General features: G+C 42.6%; 1 protein-coding gene across 1 annotated transcript in view; it reads left to right on the top strand.

The window, feature by feature from the left end:
- cftr (CF transmembrane conductance regulator) overlaps nucleotides 1–20,000 on the top strand; it is a 47,429-nt gene that overhangs the window by 16,139 nt on the left and 11,290 nt on the right. The window contains exons 9-20 of the mRNA XM_080436965.1: nucleotides 2,677–2,769; nucleotides 4,209–4,385; nucleotides 5,055–5,246; nucleotides 8,563–8,657; nucleotides 9,937–10,023; nucleotides 10,840–11,629; nucleotides 12,212–12,340; nucleotides 14,095–14,132; nucleotides 14,566–14,852; nucleotides 15,760–15,839; nucleotides 16,523–16,673; nucleotides 19,403–19,630. Of these exons, the coding sequence (XP_080293091.1) occupies nucleotides 2,677–2,769; nucleotides 4,209–4,385; nucleotides 5,055–5,246; nucleotides 8,563–8,657; nucleotides 9,937–10,023; nucleotides 10,840–11,629; nucleotides 12,212–12,340; nucleotides 14,095–14,132; nucleotides 14,566–14,852; nucleotides 15,760–15,839; nucleotides 16,523–16,673; nucleotides 19,403–19,630 (2,347 nt within the window). The remainder of the gene's footprint in view (nucleotides 1–2,676; nucleotides 2,770–4,208; nucleotides 4,386–5,054; nucleotides 5,247–8,562; nucleotides 8,658–9,936; nucleotides 10,024–10,839; nucleotides 11,630–12,211; nucleotides 12,341–14,094; nucleotides 14,133–14,565; nucleotides 14,853–15,759; nucleotides 15,840–16,522; nucleotides 16,674–19,402; nucleotides 19,631–20,000) is intronic.

The raw sequence follows: 20,000 nt of genomic DNA, 5'->3' as shown, positions 1-20,000 counted from the left end.
CATAGTGTAATACACAGATTACAGTGTGTGCGTTTGCAGTGAACCACCCAAGTGACCCAACTGATCATTACACCGCGTTATGGTAGCGCAGCACTGCTTTCCAATACATCACAGATGCAATGCACTGTTCCTGTGTTTATAGTTTCCTAAAGCAAATCAACTGTCGCTTGCCAAAAAGAACAGAAAGTAGTCAGGAGGACGGACAAGTGATCTGCTTTTAATACGTAGTGTTCTGTTTTGTTACTGTCATGTTTACTTCATGATGCCAAGGAAGCCAACCTGCCCGCAATGTGTCACTAAGTTGTTCCACCACTTTGCTCCAACGCTCTCTCCATTGACAGTCACTACATGTATGCTCAGTGCTTACTAATATCCACAGCCCTACAAGTTCGGGTCCCTGTCTTATTATTGTCACATGGGTCTGGAATCGGATCGGTTTACCTCGGATCCCCGGGTCTGTTTATAATTTTTGTAATTCCCAAGTGTATCCGAGAAGACCCGTACTCAGGAGAGAAACTCAGAAAATGTGTGCTCAATTTATGCTCATCATTTAATTTATTTATATGATTTTAATGCTTGTAAACTATGTATTATGTTGTGATAATTAAAATCCAAATAATAATAATAATTAATTATATTAACAATAATTATTAATACTATTTTATAATAAAAATGTAATAACATTTTTCAAAACTGGCCACGGTGGCGGCGATATTTATATTTTACGTTCAATGAAGATTTTGGAAACCCTGGTGGATGTTCTCGTGACACAAACACCAGTTAGAAACTATATGTTTTGGGGGCGAATGAATTCCACGAAAACAACTCCCAGCATGTAGGAACTTCACTGGACGTGATGCCTTATTGATGAGAAATTTACCAATAGTTATGTATACATACTGGAGTTAAAAAAATCTGCCAGAACCTGACCCTACCCGACCCGACGTTTTCGGGCCGGACCGGGCCCAAAATCTATGTTAATTAGTCGGGCCGGGCCGAGCCTCGGGTTCCGTGAAGAAAAATCTATTACCCCCAAAAAATAAATTTCAACTGCCCCTAGCGGCCTACGGGTAAGGCCAACGGAAATGGCAGTAGATGTGTTGGATGCAGCTCAAAGTGAATTTTACTCAGGTATCTAGTTTGTCGCCGTCCGACCTTCCTAACTGTTAATAAAGAAAAATGGGCGACAATGGCCAAACCTCAATAGAAAATCGGCGAAAGTGGACGTTTTCAAGATGTTTTGGCCATTATCTCTGGAACGGAAGGTCCAATCTGCTCAGTTCAAAGCTTGTTGGATGCGTGACTTTGAGGACATTAAGCATGTAATGACACTTTTTTTTCAGGTTTTCGGGCCTAAAAGTATGGTAATTGTTCGGGTCCAGCTAGGGCCAGGCCTTAATTTTCAGGCCTGTTGAGAAATACATACAGCTATGGCATGTACAGAGTTATGTCAGAGAAGAAGTAGAGAGTGGGGCTAAAGACATGTTAGTCACTGTCTGGTTCAGTCATCAGGTTATGTCACTGGCCACCGGGGTTGTGTAACCTCACATGTTTTTGGAATACAGCCTAAAGATGGGTAGAAAATGGCAAACACGTACATTTAGGGTGCATAAGTACAGGTGTGTACACACACACACACACACACACACACACACACACACACACACACACACACACACACACACACACACGCGTAACCACACGCACACATCAACATACATACAGTACAAAAACACGTTCACAAAGTACTTAAACACGTGTGTATGTACATGTTGACTTTTCACCTAGCATGTCCCTGCAAAGAGACACCAAGACAAATGACTGTACATTTATCTTCCTTTACCGATTAAAGGGATTCTGGTAAATGCACATGCCAAGGACTCCAGTGTGTGTGTGTGTGTGTGTGTGTGTGTGTGTGTGTGTGTGTGTGTGTGTGTGTGTGTGTGTGTGTGTGTGTGTGTGTGTGTGTGTGTGTGTGTGTGTGTGTGTGTGTGTGTGTGTGTGTGTGTGTGTGTGTGTGGGGGTGGGTGGGTGGGTGGGTGGGTGTGTGTGTGTGTGTGTGTCACACTCACATTGCACATCAGAGGCTATCTGTGGATCATCCAGTAGTCTTATCAGTCTTCTGGGTGTATCTATTGAACATACTGTCAGACACACAACAGCACTGTTTGTTTGTGTGTACAGTATGTGTTTACAGTATGCCACGCTTATCTATCATGCATATGCATATTACAGAAATGCACTGACTGCATAATAATCGATCATAGCTTTGATGTGAACATAACTAAATTAAGTTGAACGGGGTCCCTCAGAATGGGTGTTTCGAGCAGTCTGAATGTTAGTGTAAAAGCTAGCCTAACACACACACACACACACACACACACACACGCACGCACGCACGCACGCACGCACGCACGCACGCACGCACGCACGCACGCACGCACGCACGCACGCACGCACGCACGCACGCACGCACGCACGCACACACACACACACACACAGCATTGTAAACACAAACATGGGCTAATTAAGCAGAGTGATCAACAAGGGACATCAGACTCCAAATCTACATAATATGCATATTGCATATTATGCAATACACATCCCCAATATTGTTTTTCTAATCAGTCATCCCTGTGTTTACATCCCTGCCTGATGTGTTTGTTTGTTCTATAGGAATTCCTCATGAAGGAGGAGTATAAGACACTGGAATACAACCTCACTACAACAGAACTGGAGCTGGTTAATGTGTCCGCCTCCTGGGATGAGGTTTGTGTACTGTGTGTGTGTGTGTGTGTGTGTGTGTGTGTGTGTGTGTGTGTGTGTGTGTGTGTGTGTGTGTGTGTGTGTGTGTGTGTGTGTGTGTGTGTGTGTGTGTGTGTGTGTGTGTGTGTACTGTACGTGCACGCATGTGTGCCCAGTATTCACCCCAGCCCACAATAGCTGAGGGGTGGTGTTTAGCACAGTGGACAGTTACAGTGAATGCTAGATAATTTGGTCAACCTCAGCAAACTGTTTAAAAGTCAACTTAATGTACTTATTTAGAAATTATCTTAAGATATCTACATTGTCTTGATGACTCCAAGTAGGGTACAACAAATGCCATGGCTACTATTTGACCCAGGCCCTGAACAGCCCAGTTGTAAGACTGATTATGACAGCCCATATTTTCTTTTTACATAGGCTACATAAACAAGGTTTAACACGTTGAAATGGGTAAACAGCCCAGGACCACTGAATCTCAGCCTCTCTACCAGTGTCAATTCATCACCATTATATGGAGTGAATTATCTTGTCTTATCTATAAGCAGAGGGCTGTAAACACAGTCAAGTACGTGTGATTTATGACCATCTGATATCGTGAGAAAATCTTTGTCCTTTAATTTGCATAAGCTATTTGCATCAACTATAGAATTCATTCACAAACATACACTAGCCAGGAAGATGTGGTCAGTTTCTGGGGAATTTTGTGCATCATTTAATTCCAGGATTCTCTCCTAGTCTTCTCTGCTTCCAGGAATGTTCTATTAGGGGAAGAATGGGAGGGGTGTTGTCTTTCTTTACTGTTGACAGCACGTGCGTCAGCTCATTTGAATGTGAATTGGGCAGGGAGCCTATACAAATCACAGAAACGTCTTTATAAATTGCAGAAGCCCCTCTAGAGTTAGAGGGACGGTGACCCATGAAAAGTCACTGAGGTTAGTGATTAAATTGCCAACTCATCCGAGGTTTCCCCCTTTTTATTGTAACAGTGAGAATTGTCATCTATTGATCTCCATGGAGGTGTTGACAGATGAATAATGCCGTTGTAAAGGTCTTTGAGAATCTTGTTTTTCCCTCTCTCGCACCGAGTAGAGAATGGTTTGCCTTGGTCTCACTGTCTGTCTACAAAACATGACGAACACCACCATTGAATGTTCTATAGTTGACCATAATGTGTAAAGCCAGCATTAAATGTCTGCTCGCCACACAGACAACCAAACTCGTAAACACACACCTGTGATGCATACATCGTACAATGTAATGCGGTGTCTAGCACAATAGTATATTAGTCTAGGCTAGCTTAGTATACACGTATAGTCTAATATAGTCTGGTGTTGTCTAGTATAGTCTTGTATAACATAGTAGGCCTATAGTCAATTATAGTCTAGTCTTATTTCTTAATCTATTACGTACATTACAGACTTTGTTCAATGTCTCCATTCCAGGGCATAGGAGAGCTTTTTGAGAAGATCAAGCAGGAGAACAAGGCTAACGGCCACGCTAACGGAGATGCTGGTTTGTTCTTCACCAACCTCTATGTCACGCCTGTCCTCAATAACATCAGCCTGTACCTGGAGAAGGGCAAAATGTTAGCTGTGACTGGATCTACCGGCTCAGGGAAGGTACGTCTGCAAACTGGGAGTGGCATGAGCGCAAACTGGCCATTATTTAAATTTCAATTAAATTTTGTTAGAGAGCCAAATCACAAGCTGTCTCAAGACATTACACATAATAGAGCAGAGACCTGTTGTTGTCCCTCTCACCCTGAGCAAGCATTTATCGATGGTGGCAAGGAAATACTCCAAGAACAAAGCAGGGCTCGCAACTCACTTTTTTATGCTCCAAAGGTTATTTATTTATAACAAACAGGTAGTATACAATGTTTCGACCCTTCAGGTCTTTTACAAGTAAAGGAAATACTCCCCCTTAACTGGAAGAAAGCTCAGGCTCTAGGGTGGGCGGCGGAGTATACATTAGGCTTAATCCTTTTTTTGGTTCCACATCCTTTGTTGTTGTTTGTTTTTGGTGCGAGTTCTGGTGCTAGTGGATGTTGCAGTGAAGTAAATATTAGGATACATTTTGGATGTCATCCTGGAGAACTGTTGGAGGACTAGCTATTGGTCTTTCAGAGATAAAAGTTTGGGTAGTTATAATTTCACACTTCTCAGGTATTGCAAGTTCCTTGTCAAGATTCTTCACCACAGCTGGGTGAACAAACTGGAGACACATGTAGTAGTAGCATTGAAAGGTGTTGTGACATTATGCCAATTTTACTGTTTCCTTGTTCCTAGAGTTCCCTGCTGATGATGATTCTGGGTGAGCTGATGCCCTCGGAGGGCAAAATCAGACACAGTGGACGTATCTCCTACTCACCACAGACTTCCTGGATCATGCCAGGGACCATCCGCGACAACATCCTGTTTGGCCTGACCTACGACGAGTACCGCTACGCCTCTGTTATCAAGGCCTGTCAGCTGGAAGAGGTATGAGAGAGTATTTCAGCCTGGTTTAATGCTGACTCACGTTCATTCATGTGTTGCACGGGCACTCCAGAGAAGTCGCATTTTTTTTTTACCTCTGGTCCTCAGGAATAATGCTGGTTTTCCTTGTAGTTTTCATTGTAGGATTACACCTGAGACACCTGTTGAATGCAGTTTAATTCCTGGTGGAATACAAAATTACAGTAGGAGTTCCCTCCTCCCTCCCTCCCACTGTCCCTCTCACACACACGCACACACACACACACACACACACACACACACACACACACACACACACACACACACACCATTTCTCACATCCTGAGGCATCGTTGAGTGATGCCTCTCTGTCTCTGGAGTAATTCAGGCTACGCTTTCAGCGTGGGGCGGTTGGGGGGGTTGTTACTGGAATACTAGAATGCTGGCTCTCCCCGCGTTGTCATGGAGACGCCACATTATGTCACCAGCTCAGAATATCAGCTTGCTGGTTAGAAAGTGACAGCCATAGAATAGAGACAAGGGTCATTTCTCTGTAAGCAAATCACCAGATTTGTAGGCTTAGGCCAAGGCTGGGCCAGTGGACTGAGGCTTGTGTTCATCGCTGTCGGGCAGAAACCTTATATCTCTGTAGTTGAACTTTTTTTGTTTTTCATAAATGAATGCCCTACTACTAAGAGTGTTGCGCAAAAGTAGCGAAAATAGCCTATCTGTAGGCTTTATAAATATTTAACCAATGAAAACCAAGCGCTTGTGACTATGTAATATCTACATTGGATCCATTGGAACACAGGTTATTTTTTCTATTTCCTGAAATGTAACGGTTTCAAAGTTACAAAGTTACAAGGTTTCCGCCAGAGAGCAAAAATATATTACATCTACTCCTAGGCATAAACCTTGTATCACTATGTTTAATTGTTTTATGTTTGTCATAAATTAATGGCCTATTTTATATGCCTTAGTCATATGACAGTGATGCACAAAAGTAGTGAAAACCCTCCTGCCAATTTAGGTATTTCTAGGTCTTACAGTTGGCTGCACGAACACTGCTAAAAGTATTCATGCAGCTGAGGAAAAATAATGAGAAGGAAAACAATAGAGTTCCTGCAGCTTCGCTGCTTAGATCCCTAAATATCATGTTAACATGATCATGTTAATGATTATGTTAAAACGGTATGTTCTTTGAAGCTAATGTATTTCATGCTACCATACATGTACCCACAAATGCGAACATATACTCCAAATTCCGTGAATGTTGAAATATATGAACAATTGCATATGTACTGTATGGTATTTATGAGAATCTACATTGTGGTATTTAGTATTTTGCCAAATGGTTGTACGATTATCATGCATATAGTCTCTCTCTCTCTCTTGCCCTCTTACTGAGAGTGCCTCCACAGTTTTGACAAAAACACAGCATGTTGTCATAGCAAACAATGTCGGCATGCAATATTGACAGCTCCATGTAAGAAACCTGCTCCTTACTGTCATCTGACTGAGGCACTGAATGCAGGCATGAGGCGTCGTCAGTTACCATAACAACTGATAGAAATCGCCGATATAATTTTGTCTTTACTGTATGCAAATGTTTGTTGTACTGTAAGTAAATGCGACGTGTGTTGATGTATACTGTATGCATACAGAACATTGACAAAGAGTATCATCTTTGCTAATGCTGATGCAAATTTCACACGCTTCTTTACACCACTTGTTCACACCTGTAAACCTGTGATGTGACACTAAAACTCTGACAAGGAGGAAAAAAAGGCAACAGCATCCAGGAAAATCACCCAAAAGCTGTGGTCTAATTAACCACTGATATATAATAAACTCTTTAACATTAAACAAGCTCTGTACACTTTATCTTTAGCCCTGTTATCAAAATTTGTGGATTTTCTTTTTGTGGATCTGTTAAACGGCAATACCTGCCGCTATTAACAGATAACAATCCTAAATATTGTCATAATACAGTTATATATATAAATAACACTTTCTTCTAATGCTGCTGTCAACATGTACATTTTAATTTTGATTTTAATTACATATGGTCTCTTAGCCAATAGCCATATGCTGCACTTCTAGTTTCAATGTGTGTAGGGCATACCATTATGCCTGCCAAAGTGGCTTCAACCTGTGTGTGAACATTCTATTATTACGCTATCCATCTAACAGAGTGACAACTGTTGCTTAGTTGTCCAGACACAACGATGACATTTACTAGGGTTGTCTAAGTAGTCCTCCTCTATAGTAGCCCCCCCTGAGCTCCAGACAGACTCCCATGGGTGGTCTTCTCCCTGTAAAACCATGCATTAGCGGTTTGCCGTGAGTCCCCCGCTCACCTAACGTTAGCATGTAGCTTTTAGCCTCCAGCTCAGCAGATGCTTTGTTCAGGGGGAGACACAACATGCCTTGTATTCCATTCTGTCGTCTTTTACAAGCTGTTAAACAAACTGTTAACTTAATTCCCTACGCCCTCCTTTAAGGATGACGGAAGTGGCCATGAAAAAAGGTAGGATGCTTTAAGGATGATAGACCTGTACTCTGTCACTTCATCCATGTGGGGTGTCCATTTTCAGTGTGAATTGTACATGACTAAATGTTCATCTGTCAGATTGTCTATGTTCCATGTTCTGTCACCCTTTCCCACTCCCACTTCTCTCTCTGGTCCATTTTCTCTGCGTGCTGTGGGTGTGTTGTGCTTTTGGCAGGCTTTCCATTCCTTTTTTCATTTGAACTAAATGACTTGGCACTTTGCAAGCACCCAGTGCACTTTGCAAGCACCCAGTGCACTTTGCAAGCAGACGTAAGTCAAGCTGTTTTATTTTTATTTTATTTTATTCTGCTCTTTCAGTGACACAGGATTGTTGTGTCCTGTTGCAAAGATCTAAGCGTGGCTGTGAATTTTGCTCACATGTTGTACAACAATCTAAAACTTTTATCTGGTTTCACATTTTGTTTCAAAACATTGTGACCAGAACATGTGACAATGCCACACTGCTCCTTGTGACCCAGTAATGTGTTACATACTTACATTGGGTTAGTACACTGATAGAGCAGAATCTTGGATAATTTTGTGTGGTAACCATTAGGCTTTTACACATTAAATGAACACTGAGGATTTTCATTCAGGAGGATTCATTATGTGTACTGTATGACATCGTTGCTGAATTAATCATAACTGAGTACTGTCATCAGACAAAAGTTACCCTTTCCTGGAAAAGAATGCCATTCAGTATCAGGCAGCAACTATCCACTCTGCTACTATACATGGTTACTGTATGGATGTATTTAACCCAGCAAGTGGATGTTTTCCTCCTAGGATTTGGACCTTCTGCCGGAGAAGGACAAAACATCCCTTGTGGAAGGCGGGGTGACCCTCAGCGGAGGTCAAAGGGCACGCATTGGCCTGGCCAGGTATGTCATATCATATCATATCACACCTGGTTATCTTTCAGCATGGTTTGCTCACTCCTGCACCTGTCAGAAGGGCAACACTGAATCTACCTCATCTCCCAGAACTGGAAATGTACTTTTAGAGGCATTATCGGCTCTGAGTCATTTGTCCCACTTGGACTTTTCAGAAAGCCACAGAGATATAGACTATATCCAGTCCCCCATTAAGTGTGGCAGTGTGATGATCCAAGTATAGACAGTTGAGGTTGTATTATGTCACTGGGGAGAAAAATGGATCATTGTTTAGAGCTAAATAAGAGTTTTCAGCCATTTAGATGAGAATATTGCATTACACACTGCACAGTGAGTGTGTGACCTCAGTTATCTTACCTGACATAATTATTTTAGTCATCCACCGGGTGTATTTGCAAAAGTCCAAATAAAGCAAGTAATGGATTCAATTCTTTCTTATAAAAAAATGCCCTATCTCTTAAACAGCCTGTCTAATCATAATATGTAGAACCAACTTTGACTTTGTTTCATTCAGCAGCATCTTTCTGAACTGATAGATATTCTAACATTGTAATAACTGCTTTAAAAAATAAGAATATCACGTCAGTTCCTGTATTGCAATGCAAACAATGTATCCCATTGAGAAACAACTGCTACTACAGCATACAGAATTCCATATCTATGTAACCATAACCTTATAAATAAGACCACTCACCAGCAATGTCTCTTATCTGACTTAGTTGTACTGTGACATCTGTTCTGTTTTATGGTCTAATTATTTGTATCGCTGAAGGTGCTTTGTTACAGCCTCAATATAACTTTATTGCTCCATTAAATCTCTGTGTGTATTATAACACTTAGACTCTCTCATATTCCCATACATTATTTATTGGTTTAGTGTGCTGGCATCAATTTGGAGCCTCTCTTTGAGTTTGCCTGCTAAGCACTGCTGTCGTCATTCAGAATTTCTACCATGGCTTGCCTTCCTCTTTTACCTCCTATTTGATATATGGCTTTTTTCCTCTCACCTACACTCTCAAGTCAAGCCTGATTTATACTTGGTTGCACATTGTGTCTCGCATCTAAGTATAAATCAGGTGTCACATTCCTTTGATGTCCCTCCACGTGTGTGTGTGTGTGTGTGTGTGTGTGTGCGTGTGTGTGTGTGTGTGTGTGTGTGTGTGTGTGTGTGTGTGTGTGTGTGTGTGTGTGTGTGTGTGTGTGTGTGTGTGTGTGTGTGTGTGTGTGTGTGTGTGTGTGTGTGTGTGTGTTTTTCTCTCTCACACAGGGCTGTGTACAAGGATGCAGACCTCTATCTCCTGGACTCTCCTTTCACCCACCTGGATATTGTGACAGAGAAAGAGATCTTTGAGAAGTGTGTATATCCCAACAGAGAGTCTTTCATGTTTTGAGGGAGTGGGGTGTGTGTGTGTGTGTGTGTGTGTGTGTGTGTGTGTGTGTGTGTGTGTGTGTGTGTGTGTGTGTGTGTGTGTGTGTGTGTGTGTGTGTGTGTGTGTGTGTGTGTGTGTGTGTGTGTGTGTGTGTGGGGGTGTGTGTGTGTGTGTGTGCGTGTGTGTGTGTGCGTGTGTGTGTGCGTGTGCGCGCACGCGCGCGCGTGTGTGTGTGTGTGTGTGTGTGTGTGTGTGTGTGCGCGTGTGCGCGTGCGTGTGTGTGTGTGCGCGTGCGCGTGTGTGTGTGTGTGTGGGGGGGGGGTCCACTGTAGGCAAGGTCAAGGTTATTGGTGTTGCTTCTGGTTTGTGTGTGGTTTGTCATGGCTACTTAAATACACCTTATTGTTAGACAATAAACATGCCTTATCACTAAGTTATGTATTTCTACATAGACAATGCTGCAAAAAAGTCCAACTATATATATATATTTAAATTAATGCAATACAAATGAATCATATATGAATAATCGATTCATGAATCAGAATGGTGATTGACTTTGTATAGGACTCTAAATAAAAAGGAATGCCTTTGTGACAGACAATAATACAATATGACGACAGCTCTTCCAATACAAATTAAGATAGAAACACTATAGACTTTAAGCTATATATACTATATTACTGTATATGTAATCTAATGTGATAGTTGGCAAGAAAGCCCTTTATCTTGATATTATTTCAATCATGCCATTCCGAAAAAGAAAAAAAAATCTGATATCTGATATGTTCATGCTGCTGCAGGTGCTTATGTAAACTGATGGCTTCCAAGTCGCGCGTCGTGGTCACCAGCAAGTTGGACCACCTCAAACGGGCTGACAAAATCCTGCTGCTTCACAACGGCGTCTGTTACTTCTACGGCACATTCTCAGAGCTTCAGTCCCAGCGTCCTGACTTCACCACCCTGCTCCTAGGCATCGAGGCATACGACAACTTCAACGCAGATGGACGCAGCACCATCCTTACCGAAACCCTCCGCAGGGTCTCGGTCGATGAATCTGCCGGCTTCCGAGGTCCAGAATCCATGCGGCAGTCGTTCCGTCAGCCTCCACCCCCGATAATCATCTCCGGACCCCAGGGGCTCCCCGGAAGCGACGGTTACCCAGAAAAGCGCAAGCCGTCCCTCATCCTCAACCCACTTGCAGCCGCTCGCAAGTTCTCCTTCATGGGGAACTCCCAGCAGTCTGGCAACGGCCCACAATCCACCACAATAGAGGACGGCGTTAAGGAACTCTCTGAAAGGAAGTTCTCTGTGGTTCCTGAAGATGACCAGGTAGAGGAGGTTCTCCCCAGGAGCAACCTGTACCACCACGGCCTGCAGCAGCTGACGGGGCAGCGGCGGCAGTCCGTCCTGGCGTTCATGACTACCTCCCAGGGACAGGGCCGCAGGGAACTCGTGCAATCGTCCTTCAGGAAGAAGCTGTCCATCACGCCGCAGTGTGAGCTGGCCTCTGAACTGGACATTTACTCCCGCCGCCTGTCTAAAGACAGCGTCTATGACATCAGTGAGGACATTGACGAGGAGGACATGGAGGTACAGTAGGAAATTGCAATGAGATAGGAAGCAGGTTTTCCCAATAACCTTCATCCATGCCTCTGGATCAGAATTCAGAGGCATGACTTCCTACTTTAATGGAAGAAACATCTTATTGGCAGTTTGTATAATCTGTGTTGGGTAAGGAAATGCCCAATCTGGTTATGCTTTTTAACTTTGTGTATTTAGTGATTTATTGAATTGAACGCATTTTTGTCATCTCTTGGATGTTAAGTTTAGTTACACACACTCACTCACACACACACACACACACACACACACACACACACACACACACACACACACACACACACACACACACACACACACACACACACACACACACACACACACACACACACACACACACACACACACACACACACACACACCAACCAACCAATTGATATTTCACTTGTAATTCAAACCATATTCTGTATGTGAATATTTCAAACTTTTAGACAGTCAAATATATTCCAGGTAATTTATTTCAGTTATTTATTTCAGTTCCCATTACTTGAGTCATGTTTCTACGTAACTGTTGATCTGATCTGTGCGTCTGATCTGTCTGCTTCTCTACAGGAAGCGTTTGCAGATGACCGGGAGAACATCTTTGAAACTACCTCATGGAACACTTACCTGCGCTACATCACCACCAACAGGACCCTTGTTTATGTCCTGATATTTATTCTGTTCATCTTCGCCATTGAGGTAATTTCATAAGCATTTAAGTGTATTCGATAAGTGTACTGTCCTCTTTAAAAAAAAAAAAGAATTTATTCTCATTCTCTAAAAACAAAATAAGCACCATATGAGTGTCTATTTGGCTAACTAAGAATACGGTCACAATAAAATGTAACCGAAAATACACCCTCTAAAAATAAAATAACACTATAGCATAGCTATAGATACTCTAAAAAAATTGCAACCATCAATGAGTGTATATTTGGGACACAACAGAATTAACCCAAAATAACACTAATATACAAAAATAGTGATGATTGAAAAAAAAATAAGAAGAAAAAATACATACATACATATATAATAATTCCAACCCAAAACTGAGATACATATACATTTTTTATTTTATTTTTTATAATAAGAAGGATAAAAGTTAAATGAAACACTTAAAGTAAATAGTTGTGCATTCTCAGATGTTAGTTGTGACCATCAAATATTATTGAGCCTTCTTTGACGTCCAGTTGTAAGACTACATATTCCAATAGAAATGAAAACAAACCAGAAAATAAATCTAAAATAGTACCATAATTGCTTATTGGATTAGAACATGGTGTAAAAATGGTTGTGATGATCAGTCGCTGATTCCTCCCGAGAGTCCCTCCTCTGGGAGACCCCCCACTGGGGGACCCCCTCCTGGGGAGCCCCTCCCTGGGGAACCATATCCTGGGGGATCCCCTCCTGGGAGACCCTCGAGACAAGCAGCGACCTCCTTCGGCGTTTTGAAGAACCTCTTCTTTCCATCAGGCATATCAACCCGGAGCGTAGTAGGATGTTGGAAAAAATAACGGAGGTTTCTCTTTTTGAACTCCTGTTTCACTTGGCCAAACTCCTTTTTGCGTTTCAGGAGCCTGGCAGTCACATCTGGAAAAAACGACGACCCTTTGAAAGAAATGGGACCTTTCTCCATCGACAGCTTCGTGGCGAGGCGTAGAATCTAGTCTCTGTCTTGGCACTTGAGCAAGCGAATGAGCACCGCTCTCGGGCGCTGGTTTAATCTCGAAGCCGGTCGCGGACCTCCCGTCCGTTGTATGCGTTCAAATATCAATGGTTCGGTAAAGTGTTCCTTACCAAAAATGGATGGAATCAATTCAGTAAAGAAACGCCCAGGGTCGGTTCCTTCACTGCCCTATTTCAGACCAGTAATTCGGATTCCGATTTGACGTCGGCTGTAATTCTCGAGCTCATCAATTTTCTCAAGTAAAAAGTCATTTTCTCCACGCAGCTTGAGAACATCCGCGTCCACCACTCCAAGCTGGTCCTCGGCTGTGCTGATGCGTTCTTCAGCCTCTGTAATGCGTGCACTCACACCATCAATTAAACCCTTCAGTCCAGAAATGGAACAATTAATTGTGTCAGTTTTAGAGTCCAATTTGTTAGATAGGGCCTTGTTACCCCGTCTAATCTCCTGAAGTATGTGTGAATCAGCTCCAGTCTCATCAGCTGGTACACGTGAAGTCTCAACAATATTAGCAACAAGCTGTTTGCTAATGGTGTCGAAGTTTGGTCCTCCATATCGTCGTTATTCTGTCTTATTCTGGTTGAAATGGATCTTGTTAGCATAACAATGTCTTCAGAAAAGTAGCACTCTTTAATAAAAATTTAAATAAAAATGTTGGCGCTCCTAAACCCTGCGTCTGCCTAGCTCTGCTGCATCACGTGACTCCAAGTGTACTGTCCACTTGAATGAAGGTTAAATGTTTCTCCTTTTTCCATTTCACGTTCAGGTTGCTGGTTCAGTCATTGGCATTTTCCTCATCACAGAGTAAGTGTTAAAATGTACCTACTATCTACCTATACAGTAAGGGGGGATTTGAAAAATATCAGTGTTTTTGCATGTTTAGCCCGTTGAATTTACATTGCTGCCAAAGCAAAGTTGTTTATTTGTATGTTTTACTTTTTTTTTAAAGAATCTGCTCCAGGTGATATTTCTATCATTTTGTTTTTAAAACAATCTTTTTCAAAAGACAAAAGACGTGCTTTCAACTGCACTAAAGTGCAAAGATTACAAAGCTTTGAAAAGTGAAGCAGGCATAAAGTTCAGTGTTGGAATTACCGATCTCAAGCTTGAAGTTTGAAGTTTGAAATATCTTGTTGATTTTGATACACTACTGAATTGGATGGAAATCCATAGCTTCCAGGAAGGTCGTAAAATCATATATGAAAATATACGTGAACCCTTCCATCTCTTCCCCTAGTAAGATCTACAGGGAGGAGGCCAACCCTTCAGCTCCTAACTACAACGACGAGCAGCATCCGAACGCCTCGTCCCCTGCTGTCCACCTGGCCGTCATCGTCACGCCAACCAGTGCCTACTACATCATCTACATCTACGTGGCCACCTCAGAGAGTGTGCTGGCCCTGGGCGTAGTCAGGGGGCTTCCGCTGGTGCACACTCTGCTGACGGTCTCCAAGAGGCTTCATGAACAGATGCTGAGCGCCGTGCTGCGAGCCCCCATGGCTGTACTTAACACCATGAAGACTGGTGGGTGACGGGTGACTCTGTGCGTGTGTGTGTGTGTGTGTGTGTGTGTGTGTGTGTGTGTGTGTGTGTGTGTGTGTGTGTGTGTGTGTGTGTGTGTGTGTGTGTGTGTGTGTGTGTGTGTGTGCGTGCGCGTGCGTGCACATTTTACGATGTGGCTCTGAAGGAGGCATAGTCATCTAGAAGAGGTTCTGTCTCTGTGTTTGTATCTGTGTCACTGTGGATAATGTCGTAAACCACTGGACCGATTAACGCCAAATTATGTACAAGGAAGTACTCCCTTGTATTTATTTTCTCATATATTTTATATTGTTTGGTAATATTTCACTTTAATTTGATAATGGATGCAAATGAGGTTCTGATCGCCCAAATATGGAGTCATATGTCATAGATGGCTGACGACATAGACTGGCCACATGAAGTCTGAGATGCACACGGAAGCCAAGACTCTGTGGAAGGCGGGACGTCCCCTTTCTACAGTAGTTATGGTTGTGTTCAATTAAGGTCAAACAGAGTCAGGTGCTGCTATTGTAAATTCTGGCTTACTGGAAAGGCTCTGCTACACTAAATGGAACAGAACCTTAATTAGGATAATTGGTAACACCTGTGTTTGTTCAGTTTCATGTCAATATGGCTGCCATATAAAAGGGTCTTTTCAATGCTCTAAAGTTTGTCTTACTGATTGAATTGCAAGACACACTGCTTTCATCCAGTGATTTTGTATTCTTTAGAAGGTTAAGTCAGTCCTACCAACTGCCATAACAATTCAGTCAAGCCTGATTTATACTTATTTGCGTGCAACTGATAGCCGATCTAGAAGCCACAACATGTTATGAGCTTCTAGATCTGCTATTATACTTTACACTGAAGTATAAATGAAGCATAACTACACTTTGCGCTCCTCCTACAGGACGGATCATGAATAGATTCACCAAGGACATGGCCACCATCGATGACATGCTGCCTTTGGTGCTGTTTGACTTCATACAGGTGGGATACATTTTGTACCGATGAAGAGCACATTTATTCCAGGAATACCTTGTAGATGAGTGAAACTAACATGTGGAACAAACATAACATACATATTCAATGCAATCACTATTCTAGCAATCAATATTACGGATCATACAGACTATGATCCAGTCACAATATGCTTAATAGATTGCTAGTCTTCCTCAATGTCAAAATATGTGCTGATATTTGTGGATTAGCTATTTTAACTTGCCTTTCCACATTAATCTTCAGGGCTGTTGGAATTTCTACAGTTTTACATCTACTTGTTTTCATGTCTTGGTTGACATGGTAGCACTAGCTACAGTAGTCCTGGGCGGCAGCCGTGCTAGGTCCTAAGACCGCATGACGTTTAAGTTAAGGAGAGGACTTGAACTAGTGTCCATATCTGTAACACTAAAGAGTACAAAGCACATAGACCTTTTTGAAATGTCTTAAACATCATTATCACTGGACCATATCTGGTCATACAGGAAAATACAAGAAACACTTCCAGTGTGTAGACACTGGAAGTCACAAGGAGGTAAACAACTTGTTGTTTCTCTTCGCTTTTCAGTGAACCCTACCCATCTGCCACTCTAGACAAATTAAATTAAACGCTTAGTGCTGTTTTCTCTGACACTCACTGTTTCTTTGTCTTGTGCTGTTGGCCACATCTCCAGTTGTCGCTGATCGTTTTGGGAGCCATCTTCACTGTGTCCATTATGCGGCCGTACATCTTCATTGCAGCCATCCCATTGGCTGCCATCTTCATCTTCCTCAGAAAGTACTTTCTGCGAACTGGTCAACAACTCAAACTGCTGGAAGCTGAAGGTAAATAAGCCTGTGGGCCATTTAGGGATAAAATGTGTGCTGGAGACAAAAAAAAGAAACAAACCAGAATTATGATGACAAGCGCTATCTTGCGTTCTGTTCATGCTGGAAAAGTAAACACGAGAACATTGTAGATAGAAGCAATAAAGTGTGAACTCAGGAATTAAGAGGGGCAGACTGTTGGGCATATCCACAGCCCTCCAGTCTGTCAGCTTGGCATGTGGCGCTGCGCCAGGAGTCAAGAGGTCAAGCTGATGGGCAAAAACACACAGAGGAGAGGATGAAGAGGGCGGAAGAGGATGGAGGAGTCGCCTCTGTGGGACTGGACTAGTTAAGGAAGAGAGAGAGAGAGAGCTAACAAAAGCACAACTCCCCTCCAGTCTAAAGCCTGATTTATGAGTCGTCGTGTTCGTGCCAGTGCCGCAGGCCACAAATAGCAGATCTACAAGCTCACAGTGCGTCGTAATGCGACACTTTGGGAGCTTGTAGATCTGCTATTTTCGACATGCAACACCGGCACGCAATTATGTATGAATTAAGCATAAATCAGATTCAGAGATGTGATGTTTGTTTTCACGTAGGAATACAACATAAACACTGGTGGTATTTGATTCTACAGATCAGCTAAGGCCATGTTTGCCTAGAGGGGTGGCATCATAATCAGTCTGATTTGATTTGATTTGATTAGATTAGATTTGATTTTATTATACAGGAAAAACACATGTCACATCATGTTCATCGGAGAAACATCATATTCATCGGAGAAACACAAGAAAGTCGTGCGACTTATTTCCATTGTGGTCCTTGAAATCGCTAACATTTTTGGGTGGAGTTACAGTATCATGGCACATCAATGTATCTTCAGATCAGTAAAATAGGAAGTGCTCATGAGAACAGTGTAGGCTTGGAGCAGAGATCATGGGGACATCCCTGCTGATGGCCACTTCCTGGAGTAAGTGCCATGTGCTGAAAACAGAGCATTAAGGGGAAACATAGCCGGATATTGAGAGAGGTAGTACTGAACAGTGACCTTCTTCTATAAATGAGATCTTGGCTTTAATCTGACAAGTCCACGAGCATGTGCAGGCATTCTGTAACATTGGTTTGAACCAAAACATTTGATTGGAGTTATGAGTGATGAGTGTAGTTGTGATATTTTTTATGAATAGTATCTGAGTACAGCAAGTAGTTTAAGGTTTGTGCAAGACGCCCGTTTTTGTAGCAAGCATAGAAAACCTAGTTCTTCATGTATTCGAATAAAGGTTTCTATATTTGGTCCCTAAACACCTGAATCTCTAAAAGAGTCAATCTACAAGCCTGTGACACGTTGTGAGCTTGTAGATTGGCTATTTTCACCGAATGTTCCCCCCAGGATAGGGACACTATGTTTCATGTGGTTGATTTGTCCACACAGCAGTCCAGATGGAACCTCCAGTTTGAGAAAAGAGGTCACTTCAGAGTGCTGACGAATACAGCAACGTTTCTTTGCACGTTTCAACTGTGCTTTTGACCGTCACTGAATGTGTGTTTAATTGATGGCAACAAGGTCTTTCCGTAGCCAGAGAGAGAGGGAGCACAGGCGGGTCAGAGAGAACATCCGATCTGGGATTTCCTTCAGCTTCATCCTGGCATCGCTATCCTACATGTTTCAAAAAGTGTGTCACACCACGTAACACGCCGGGGAAAGAGTGTTTGCCAGCGGCACATTTTCTTCTTATTGACATTGTTGACATATTTCATTGGCGTCATTGGAAGATGATCTCACTTTCTGCAAATGTGATTCCACCAGTTTCTCGATGACAGCAGTTATGCAGCCTGCAACCGGTTTGCTATCAAAGCTAGCGGAGTGCTCAGAGACCATCAACTTTATTGTTTCCTTCCTCACATTTGCAACACTTCCTGGGCAGATTGACGAGGGTTCAGAAGATGAGCAGCAGTGAAAACATGACTTGATTCAAAACAAGGGAGGCTTGTTCATAGACGCAGTTGCTTTGGAAAAATATTTTGATGTTATGAGAGAACTTCTTCAAAACTAGCTGTGTGCTACAGTTGTTTTCAGTTGTGATGGTTTCCTTACTGTATGTTGAGTCCAGGATTATGTGAATTGAAGGCCTAATTGAAGCTTGATTTATTGAAAAATGTGTTTGTTTTCATAGTCATGTGAATCTTGGAATCCACATGGCAACGGTGTGGGTCCAATGTGGATCTCTGATGTCACGTCCATGTCACCATGACTCAGCCATAACCATATAAGGAGTTCCAAAATTTGGAGTGTGTTGTCTTAACCTTGCGTCACCAGGTAAATGGTGCATTTGTATAGCAGGCTTTCCACCACGGAGGAAAGCCTGGTATTCATTCTAAAACACAGCCGTGTGATCCAGTTTAGAAAAAAGGTGGTGGGTTCCGGTTGACGTCGCAATGTTTTTGTTCCCCACATAATGCGAGGTACGTAGGTGTGAGGGTCGCGTAGCGGCCCAAACCTCTAGTGTATATACACTTTTTTTCTTTTTTTTTTACAAAAATCCCTCCCCACCCCCCCCCCCCCCCAGTTCACAAACTTAATCCCTGTGTAATCACATGAAAACATGTCTATCTCTCTGACTTTGACATCTTTATTGACAATGCAATATATATGTACAATACATACATAGGCTCCACCATCATCAAAAGGACAAAAACGCAATAAAGCTGACAATTTATTTCCATTCTCTCTCCTCTCGTTCGCCCAGCACGGAGCCCCATCTTCTCCCACCTGATCATCTCTGTGAGAGGTCTGTGGACCATCCGGGCGTTTGGTCGTCAGAGCTACTTTGAGACTCTGTTCCACAAGGCTCTGAACACACACACAGCCACCTGGTTCCACTACCTGGCCACGCTGCGCTGGTTCCTGTTCCGCTGTGATATGATCTTTATCTTCTTCTTCACTGCCGCCGCCTTCATCGCCGTGGGAACCAATCGTGAGTGACGGCAGGCAGCAGCGGGTGTGGAGGGAGGGTGGGGGTGGGAGAGAGGGAGAATTAAGGGTGGGTAACAACCTATGGTGACGACAGATATGCTTCAAAGTTTCTCCATATTTCGTTTGTTAATTAATTCCCTACTTTGTCATGCAAAGGTGTCGCACAAAAGTTGCGAATATGGGCTGTCTACAAGCTCACAACACGTTGCATCGCGACACGTTGTGAGCTTGTAGATCGGCTGTTTTCTCTATTTTTGAAACATTTTGAAAGTGAAAGTGGTCTGTCTATGGGTTGTATAAATATTGAACCAATGAAAGGTATCAACAGGAGCTTATGACCAAATAACGACATTAAATCCATTGGAACACAG

This window comes from Gymnoscopelus braueri (genome assembly GCF_963280865.1).
Source record: "Gymnoscopelus braueri genome assembly, chromosome: 9".
Taxonomy (NCBI): Eukaryota; Metazoa; Chordata; class Actinopteri; order Myctophiformes; family Myctophidae; genus Gymnoscopelus; species Gymnoscopelus braueri.
This window is presented reverse-complemented; position numbering and strand designations above follow the sequence as displayed.